This window comes from Strongylocentrotus purpuratus, unplaced genomic scaffold (assembly GCF_000002235.5).
Source record: "Strongylocentrotus purpuratus isolate Spur 01 unplaced genomic scaffold, Spur_5.0 spur5_scaffold_2, whole genome shotgun sequence".
NCBI classification, from domain to species: Eukaryota; Metazoa; Echinodermata; class Echinoidea; order Camarodonta; family Strongylocentrotidae; genus Strongylocentrotus; species Strongylocentrotus purpuratus.
In genome coordinates this window covers 28,695,670-28,706,731 of record NW_022145605.1, presented here as the reverse complement: position 1 = coordinate 28,706,731, position 11,062 = coordinate 28,695,670, and the positions used below count along the sequence as shown (strand labels likewise).

Genomic DNA, 11,062 nt, shown 5'->3' with positions numbered 1-11,062 from the left:
CAGGCATTTAATCTGTAAGAAAGGAATCAAGTCAATGCCCATCTACCTCTTATCATAAAATATCTTTTATCTTTACTTGAGGTACATGCTGTGGTGGCACTTATATTCCACATTGGCAATGATGGACTTGAGACCTTCTAGCACTCATCAGTTAATGCCCATGTGACTCTTAGCAGAATTAATCTAGTATTTGTTACCGGTACTTAAAATTTATTTGCTAGTGGTACTTCTAACCCAAGTTGGCAATGATGGACTTGAGGGCCTCTCTAGCTCTCGTTGGTTTATAACCTTCTGGCTTTTAGCAGAATCTTGTACTGTATTGTATATGCACTGTATATTGCTTGAGGTATATGCTGGCATACATGTACATGGATGTGAGACCTTCTAGCTCTCATGGGTGAATGCCCTTCTGATTGTCAGCAGAATTTTATATCTTTATGTTGCTAGAGGTATATTCTAGCAGTATTTGTCAACCATGACGGCAATGATGGACTTGATACCTTCTAGTTCTCATATGTTCTTCCAGCTCTAAACCGAATCTTGTATCTTGTGCTATTTGAGGTACATGAGTGATAGTTCCATCCCATGATGGCAATGATGGAGTTGAGACCCTCTAGCTATCATGGGTTAATGCCTTTCTGATTGTCAGCAGAACTGGGTATCTTTATGTTGCTTGAGGTATATTCTAGCAGTATTTGTATATTAAACATGATGGACTAGAGACCTTCTAGCATTCAGGAGTTCATTTTCTTCCAGCTCTATCTTGTGCTATTTGAGGTACATGGGTAATACTTCCATCCCATGACGGCAATGATGGAGTTGAGACCTTCTAGCTTTCATGGTCCCCTTCCTTCTGTATCTCGATGAGGTACAGAACCTTCTTACCTCTCATCCAGCTGAAGCTATTGTCAAACTGGACAATGTCTGAAAAATAAACAAACAACCAATAGGTGTGATCATAAACAAGATACCTTCACAAGACAATTATGGTTTCAGATAATTTGATTCCAAGCTAATAGAAAATGCATTTCCTAGTACAATTGTGTGAACTGCTTAGTTTTATTATTGAAGATAAAAATGAATATTAAATCAATTAACACAAATGTTATGAAATAAGAAACATGAGTGTGAGACAATCATCAAATAGAAGAACTTTAATAGCGAGTACACAGAAAGACAGAAGACAAAGATCTAGTAAGAAAGAAAGATAGGAAAAAATAATTACATGTCGGAAGTTTAAAGATAGAATGACAGAAAGAAAAATAGAAAAATAAAAAAAACCAGAAAGATGAAGAGAGAAGATAGCTAGAGACATGTAGAAAGATGGGTACGCACAACAGATAGAGAAAGACAGAAAGAGAGATAAAGAGACAGAGACAGAGAGAGAAAGACAGACAGAGGGATAGAGACAGATACAGAGAGATACAGACAGAAACAGAGAGATAGAGACAGATACAGAGGCAGATACAGACAGACAGACAGACAAACAGACAGAGATATAGACAGAGAGAGAATAGGCAGGAGTGTCAAAAGCTGAGGTAAAGTCAAACCAAGAGAGACAGAGAAGAAGAGACCACCAATAAAGAGATAGAGACAGAGAGAAATGGAGCAAGCGACATAGAGGCAGCATGACATGTACTGTACATGTAGGCATAACCAGACAAATACAGTATTAATTTGAATATTAATTCTTACACGTTCCCAGCTTCTCACAAGAATATCCTCCAATCTCCGGTACCAGATGACATGAGCATCTTGTTCTCTCCACCACCTCCTCCCACTGTGCTCTCTTGGTATCTGGGGATGGCTGGTAGAACACTCCAAAACCAATGTTGTTATGTCTTGTCATAAACTCCCACCTACAGAATTAAACCAAAACAAATACATGTATTGAAAAGGTACATGCAAATGAATTTTGATCATTATCTAAAATGCCATGATGCATTATTAATATATAGAATATTAAGATTAACAGTATAACCCAGACAACAAGCATTGAGCAAACTATTGCTTTAGAGAATTAATTTTCACTATATGAGCCAGTAGCTATGGATATTTGATGCAATGATTTGCCATACATATAGAAAAGAAAGACAGAAGACAGAAATCCCTTATATAATCATAAATCATTTTAGCATAAAATAACTGAAATATGCGACTAAGAAAATATTTATGCACAATGGAACAACAGGATATAGGCTAGGATACTGTATCTTAAAAAAAGGCTGTTAATAAGTACACACTGAATCATGATTTTCATCAGATAGATGCAAGTATTCATACAAACATATAGACTAGATGACACTGCTTACTTTCATGCTGTTTAGTTATTTATTTGCAAGCTTTAAAAAATGATACTGCACATTAAGTAAAAAATTGTTTATTTCTCCATTAAAATCTTTTCCAAAATTTAATGAACATTTAAAGTGAGAATGTAAAGCTTGTAGAAGAGGAGATAGATGAATATGATGCTCTTACTTGAGTACATGGCCTTCCTCCTTGACCTCGTACGTAAGCTCTAAGTTTGACCCATGACCTATATTGACCTCAGTCAGTCTGCCTTCATGCATGAAATTATCCTTCAGGTAGAATGACTCAGGCACCTTTCCACCAAATCGGATCTAGAATGTGAATAAATTATCAAACAGACAAATTCACTCACTTCATTCACAACAATTGAAATAAATGCAACTGCTTAGAGGCATAGAAGCAATGGCAATGTGTACAACACAATAAAGTCAATATTATCTTCATCATTTTTATCATTAATTATCGGTTTCATCGGTAAACAATATCTTGTTGACTATTAACTTGATATAAATGTACTTTTTTTTAGTCTTGCCAGGCCTGCTGGCTCAAAATAACTGATAATTTTTACAATTAACTGACAAAAGAGTGTATCGGGTAAAATTGTGACTTATGCTGACACAATAAATTATGTGATGTATCTACCAGGTAGGTAGATTGTTTGTAGCTGTGTAATATCCCAAGATTTCGAGTTCTGATTGTGGCTATGTACATGCTCAATGTCGGGCTATGAAAGGTGATGATACAGTATTGTTCCAAGATTATCCCATTGGATACAATGTTACTTTTCAAACTTAAAAACAAACATAGCCATTGGATTTGTACACAAGTATTCTCTGGCTATTGAAGTCATGAAGGGGTGAAGATATTTGCAAGCTGTATGACCTCTCACCTTTGACACGCAGCGGGGGTCACCATCTGGGTCACATACTGTACCACCAAAATGAGCAGGCAAGTCTTCACCTATCGCTTCTTTTAATACATCCTGGTAATTCCCTGGAAAAAAAAAAGGAAAAAAAATATTTTAACAGAACTACACCCATCATAACCATAAACAGATATCCCATTTAAACGTTTTTAGTTTATTCATAATAACTATAACATTTTTTTCTTCAAGTATTCAGGGTAAAATAGAGCACTTACATGTACCTGTACATGCATTGTTGAACATCCACTAGGCTGAATACGTAGAAAGAAACATATCTACGCTGAGTGCTTTGCAAACAAGCTATCGCTAAACAAATACTTGATACTAGTATGGCATGCAGACAGTTGTTCCAACAAATGACCCTCATGGTATTGTATATAATATTAAAGAGGCACTTGTCTCGTTAATGAACTTTGACATCACATTTACAAATAGCACTTACAAAGTAACATTACACTAGGAAGGGTGCAAACTTGCCAGAATCGCCACCCCTAAAAATGAACTCCCTGTCGATATCAAAGTAATACTATCCCAGAATCACAATCTCAATTTTCCTACACATTTAATGTACATGCATGTATGTATCATCGTATGTGCTTTGTATTTCACTGTTAGGAGCAAGAAAGTTTAGCTGCATGCAACAACAGCCCCTTAGAATATACACTTATCTGCATGTTTCATAATAATATAAGATTAAGAAATGTGAAGTGCACCATGCGTACATAATTTTATTTGCAGATGTGGGGTTTTTCCCGTTTTTTCCCCCATTGTGTGTGAACATACTGAACAAGGCTTCAATCAACCTTCTAGAGGCCACTGGTTACACTACATCCAGGATGTGTACACACATGATAACACTAATGACAATGTTAAACATACTATGCTCCTAAAAGTATTTATGTCAATATCTTTAAGTTCTCTTTGATCACTACGGTTTTGCATACAAAGCAAGTCCACCTTGCATGGGTTAAATATGGAGGCAGTAAAAATAGTTCCATCACTTCAGTTTCACATTCTTATAACAATACTATTGTATATTTACCACACTGAAATTTACTTTAATTTCTACCTATGATTCTACAGGATAAGGTGCATGTATAAATTCAACACATACTGGTAAAGAACAAGTCATTTGTCGAAAAGTCTTTGAGCATCTGTTCACCAACCCCTGACCACGTTTCCAGCCACATGATCATTATGCATATTCTTTAAAAAATCTATTATTTCACCACCACCACTAAGGTCCACATGCTATTCATCAGTACCGCTTTTCATAATTTGAGAAAAGTGTCATCATTCATAAGGTACTTATTCATAAGGACCACTATTCATAATCGAAGAAGAGAGTCGCTATTCATAATACAAAATTTGGGTTGTTATTCATGGGGGTCCCTATTCATAATACGAGTAGAGGGTCGCGATTCACTCTCTTCTCGTATTATGAATAGCGACCCTCATTTCGTATTATGAATAGTGGTTTTTACGAGTAGTGACCCCCAATATAAATTAAGAATAGCGCCCCTTCTTCATGTTCATGAATAGCAGCCCTTATGAATAACGGTCCTTATAACTTTATGAATAGTAACCCCCTTTACGTTTTATGAAAAGCTGACCATCAGGTATAGGAAGTTACACGTGATGAATAGCGGTCCTTATGACTAGCGAGGTTACCCTCCACCACCACCACCACCATCATCACTACTACAACTACAACTACTACTACCACTACCCCCACCACTACCAATACCACTACCACTACCACTACTATCACTGTTTCCATCTAAAATGTTTGTTGATGTATCTTACCTCCAAGAACAACGACTTTATTCTTGGTAGCCTCACTCAGGAATTTCTTGATCAAGTTGAAACCGATCGAGAAGAAAGCTGGAGCTAGATGTACATAATAACCGAGACAAAAATAAAAGCATTTCTTCAATCTATGCTTGTAAAACCAGAAACTTCAGTAGATTATGCATGTATATGACAGCCATTTGCGTCATGGTGGCAAGAAACTTGTGTCACTTATGGTTCACAGCAAAAAGTTTCCCCATATAAAATTCACGACATTTTCATAGATGCGAGTTTCTGGTTTTACAATACTTTCTAACATGTCATCCATTCTTTTTGTATAATGTGTATCTCAAATTGCTTTCCCTTGAACATGGCAGCACCCGGAGTACATTTTTAGAGAATTCCATATAAATAATAATAATAATAATAATAATAATAATATTTAGCTTTTATATAGTGCTCAATGCAATGTCTCTGAGCGCTTTACAAATATACTATTACCACGGTCATTGGATTCAGTGCTTGCCCGTACACACTGTGTGCACAATCTCCACTCCCTGGGGAGCATTCCATTTGACAGCAATCATATAAAAAATAGTCCCCATGAGCAACACACTAAGTTCACAGAAAACAGGAAATGTCAACTCCCACAATTTTAGCCATTACTTGTCTTTTTGCACTACCCTGTCTCTCTCTATTTGCTCCTTTTTGTTAGCTTGAAGATTAAAAACTAAAATGTACTGTCAGCAGTAGAATATTATATTGTACTACCGGTATGTTAAAAAATAAAAATTTCCATCTGCTGATAGCAATAGAACTTATTTACCATTAATCACAAAGCACTTTTTGAGCATTTCTGGGTAGTGGGCTTCGAATATTTGCAGGATGAGGTTGTATCGATCGATGAATGGCTTCCAGATGTGAGAGAGACCCGCTTTCTCCAAGTCAAACACAATGACCATCCTGTCTATCGGCTTCCCTAGCTATAGAAGGAGTATTTATCAACATGTTAAAAAAATCACTTAGAATTACTGCATCACAACTATTTATTAAGTATGCATTATGTTGCTATATGTAACAGATCAACAATTAAAGAAATGATTCAGAACATCTACATGCATGTTATACCGTGTGAGTCAAAAAAAAATTACACCTAGAAAATTGCTAACTATTTTTAAAATCATTTTTGAACAGTAAATTATTATACATCTCATGAAAGAGTGTTTATCCCAAATCATTTGGTATCATTTTTGTGTGGTATGTATTCGCGCTTGATGAACAGGAGGCATTGTTTGCAAGAGTGCAAAAATTGACTTGCGTCAAAGTGATGCGTACAGTACAGTATGTATTGTGTTGGGATGAGCGGAGTGAGGGAATGAATTGAATGTATCAAATGAAATGCATTTCATGTATGCTTTTATGCAGAAGCAAAGACACACACACACACACGCACGCACATATGTTCGTTGATATTTGATATTAGATATTTGATATGTGTGGCATGATTAATTTTGTTAGGGATGTTTTTTTGATCTGCAAAGACCAATTAAAACCCAAATCCCAATTTTTTTATTCAAACATCACATAAGCAACTTTGGCGCAAGTCGATTTTTGCACTCTCGCAAACAATGCCTCCTTTTCATCCAAGCATGAACACATACCACACAAAAATGATACCAAATTATTTGGGATAAAAAAGTCTTTCATAAGATGTATAACAATTTACTGTTCATAGAAGATTTTTAAAATAATTAGCATTTTTCTAGGTGTAAACATTTTTTTGACTCACTCTGTATAGATGAAAACCATGAATCTTAAGGGCAACAACTATAGATCAAGAAAATGATGCAAAGAAAATGACCATTCCACAGCCTGCAACTCACAAATTTTGTTAATACCTTGAGAAATCTTGATATACCGGTAATGACTATTAGGCCTCGATCAGATATAAGCGGGAAAACAGCAAAAAAAAATTACGACGTAAAGTGTAATTCGCTTCACATTTCTGTGTCTTATGACACAGAGTTCAGTGAATATGTGTACGACCTTTGTTGCGACACTTTTCATCCATTTATGCCTCCTCCCCCCTCCCCCCCCCCTCCCCCCCCCCCCCAAAAAAGGTGTATTTTTCTGTTAATTGTGGTGGTTTACTGCAGCTTACCGGTATCTGAAAAAGCCTTTACTGTGCAACCAGAAATTTACAGGTGCGTGTATGTAATGTTTTGCAAAGTTCATGAGTAGTCAAGATTAGCCAAACTTTCATGCTGCAAAAAGACTGAATCACAAACTGACACAACAGTGAGTTTTAATGAATTTGGGAAGTTTCTTGCCATCAAAATCGCTGACAATAACAACATTGCAATATAGTTCTGGTTTTAGAGTTTGTGTAATCATTTGCAAGATATCTGTTGCTCCTTTTGGGATATTTGCAATTTCAAATGATTCAAATGATCTCTCACCTTCTTTGTCTGTGACCTGAGCTGAGAGAGGATTTCTTCACATATCTGGATCTTCATTTTCGTCAGGTCATTTCCCGTACTCGACAGAACCACACCCCTCGGGTCAAAGTAACCAAACGGCTCGTACCAAACAGGTGAGCCTCCTTTGTCGAACCCGCACAAGCCTCCGACCATGTATTTGTCCAGCACCTGTACAACGGTAATGATAAAATTATATTCAAAATTAATACTTTTCTACATTGTATAGCTAGCTCATTATATCTCAATTTTTAAGCGATTGTTAACTTGCTCTGGGACAATATGGCTTAATCATCAATTTAGCAATTCAAATTATTCATTTAAATCTTGGGCCAAACTCTTTTTCTTCTACAAATTTTAATCCTGAAACAAATCATTAACCTATACCATTAAACTTTCATGGAGCTATTTATATTTGGTCCACTTACTTTCACTTTTGATTAGCAACATCTAACTATAATTGTGAACAAATACTGAACAATTTTTTCAATGTTTCAAACAAAGGTCAACCTTTCATGAAACAATTGTGATGGCAAAGCTATATACAATGTATTGCCTTACTACATGCAATTATCTCCAATCTCAAATTTCTAAGGAAATAATTCATTAATTAGTGCTTTTTCTAGTTTGTTTAGACTTGTATGGGGGTACCATGTAATTTTGTCTGTTTGGAGCTTGAAGGTCATCAACTTTGTTTAATCCATTGCTTACTGGAACCGCGTGGTCCCTGTGTTAAGCCTATGGGAATTAGTTAATTCAGTAGGCAGCGGGTTAAATGAAATCAGTTCCTGCCCTTCTGGTTCCAAAACAGACGATTTTCAGTGTTAAATGGCATCTATTACAAATATCTTCTTAAAAGGATAGCAATTTAAAACAATGGCAGACAAGATTTTTTGTTTACCTCGGGTGGATGCCAATTGTCTAGCAGCGATTGCACGTTCCACTTTTCCCTGAATGATAAATGCTGAAAGTAAAGAGAAAGAAACAATCTGAAAAATGTTGAGCTGTAAACGTGATATAAACGGTGTGACAACCGACAAGAAAAAAGATCATGACTCATGTGATCAAAAGTATCATATAAAATCTGCTTAGGTTTAGAAAAACAATGAACAGATAGCAGTAGCTGAATTATATTTGGAAGTGAAATCTGACGTGCAATGTATTTGAATTGAAAAGGTCAATGCCAAACCAAAATGGAATTTATTTTTGCACAAAATTATCGGTGGATGGCCACATGTAATTTGTCTTATTTCAATTTCAATGCTCAGCTTCAATATATATTCCTGTATGGTATTTATATGCTATCTGTAATTTCAACACACTTGTTTTCATAAGTTTTCGCTCAATGCATTATTCTTGAAGATAAATTGTGTTTTCCCTAATATGTGTATATTGTACCTTGGTATCAAAATACCATCAACTTTTAAAGGCTATACTAACATGTAGTACTTACATTTCTTAGCATATGTTCTGCTTGTTCAACATTAAATTGACGAGCTGTAGGGTAATAAGTAACAAAAAGAAATTGTTACGGTTTAGTAACAGCTTGGATTCTTTTTGGTCAGACCTTTACTAATGTACCAAGTGATCTGACCGGGAGACCTACAGGATATCCTACACTCCCGTATAGATGATGATGATGATGATGATATTTTCTGATCATCTCTCTTGCTAATAAGCATGCAGCTCATCTAAAATATAGGATACTTGTTAACTGTGTGCTACTAAATATTAAAGTATGTTATTTGTGACCATACATTATACCTATATAATATATTCCAGCACGTGTGCCTCAAAAAAATATGTTGATCACTTTCTTATGTCAAGAATTTCTCCAAAACAAAACATCTACATGAACTGACTAAAATTCACAAATGAAAAACAACGTAAAAGCAACATGGAAACAAATACATTTTGACATTTAGCAACATAATCATCATTAAATGTGAGTATTAACAAAAAAGGAATGGGATTAATAATCAAGACTTACCCCTGAGCCATTTTAAGAGGTAGGAATCAATATTAACATCATCTGGTTCGGGAAGATCAACTCCATCTAATCTAGATTTTAGCTGTAATGAAGACACAAAAATTGCAAGATTTTTGTTTGTTTGCTTTGTGTTTACATTATAAAATCATACATAATAAACTAATCAACCAAATAAAGGGAGTAAAAGACGAAACAGAATACAGGGTGACATGAGGATGATTAGACCCCTTCAACAAATAAGACATAGAAAACAACGTTCAAAACACTGGGGGAAAAATGCACAAAAAAGGTCTGCTAAATGTGCTAATTTCATCTGTGAAGTATAACGATAATATTTGTATTCAAACTTTAGTTAAGCTATCCTTATCTCTTGATACCTCATTACGAGGTCATATTCAGAGAGAATTTTTTTTTAAGAGGGGGGGGGGAAACAAAATGAGCTACAGTCCTTTTTATCTAACTCTAGGATTAGGAAGTTCGGAATCAGATGGGATTGAAATTGAATTGAGAGCGGTTAGGCTCTATGCCCTACACAAACAATATTGTGTGGGACTGAAGATAGACAATTTGTCGTCTGATCACTTACCTCATTCAGTGCTTTCGATTGCTTCTCACTTAAATCTCCGACAAAACCACTCATTTTCAATGAGTAACAGTTTTCAGTTTATGAAACGCTTATTTTGTGAAAATCTATTCACAATTCATAAATAGATCTAGAAGTCTAGTCCCTGCTTTCGGTAGTGTTCCCCTCCACCTTTGTGATGTAAATCGCGAGAATCACCTCATATAATTATGCAATGACCCGTACCCAAGCTTGACACATGAACATGTGAGCCAATTAGCATGCCAAATATAATAGGCCTGGTATAAAAAGCTTTGTGCTATATAGTTAGAAAAAGAGTACACTCTTAAAATTGTTACTTGTTTAAATTTTGAAGTACGGAACTATATATGGAGTCATTCTGCAATCGCTTCTTCTGTACTATTTCTGTTGAAATTAGGTAGCACATAGTTTCTGCAAATGATTTGCTAGAATTATTTTACAAAAAACAATCAATACAAAATCAAATAAAGACAAAGAAAAATCAAGAAAAAGATAAATAAAGACAAAGGAAAGAAACAAACTGAATTTTAACCAAAAAAAATATATATATATATATATTTCTTAAAGTTCATTGACGTACAGCGTGATAACTTTCCTGCCAGGTCTATTTCTCTATTCTTTTAGTATAATTCAACCTATATATTATTCGCCCAAAGTTGCAGATATAATAAAGTTGGATTAATTTTCTTTCCTCTTTTCAGGAAATGATTGTGATATTATTCTTCTTTATAAAGTTCTGAGAAAGTATGAACTCTATCTGTTAAATAAAAAATCATATAGTCACTTATATTCATGAAAGCCGGAGGTAAGAAACAAAAATCACGGTCCCCCCCCCCCCCCCCCCCCCCCCCCCCACTCAGTGTTATTTAGGGTACGCGTATGTTCGATCCCTTAAGTCCGGTACACTGTGTAAAGTCAATACGAGCCGATTTTTTTTGTGAGTGTGTGCGTGTGTGTGTGTATTA

At 35.4% G+C, this 11,062-nt stretch overlaps 1 protein-coding gene across 1 annotated transcript; it reads right to left on the bottom strand.

The window, feature by feature from the left end:
* On the bottom strand, positions 1 to 10,279 carry LOC592474 (SEC14-like protein 2). The gene is made up of 11 exons (XM_791994.4): positions 10,080 to 10,279; positions 9,494 to 9,575; positions 8,957 to 9,000; positions 8,405 to 8,467; positions 7,486 to 7,674; positions 5,853 to 6,009; positions 5,042 to 5,125; positions 3,200 to 3,303; positions 2,479 to 2,621; positions 1,696 to 1,859; positions 1 to 924 (listed from the first exon to the last, which is right to left on the bottom strand). Exons 1-11 carry the CDS (start codon positions 10,131 to 10,133, stop codon positions 830 to 832), a joined length of 1,179 nt encoding a protein of 392 aa, XP_797087.2. The 5' UTR covers positions 10,134 to 10,279; the 3' UTR covers positions 1 to 829.
* Between the last annotated feature and the right edge of the window lie 783 nt (positions 10,280 to 11,062).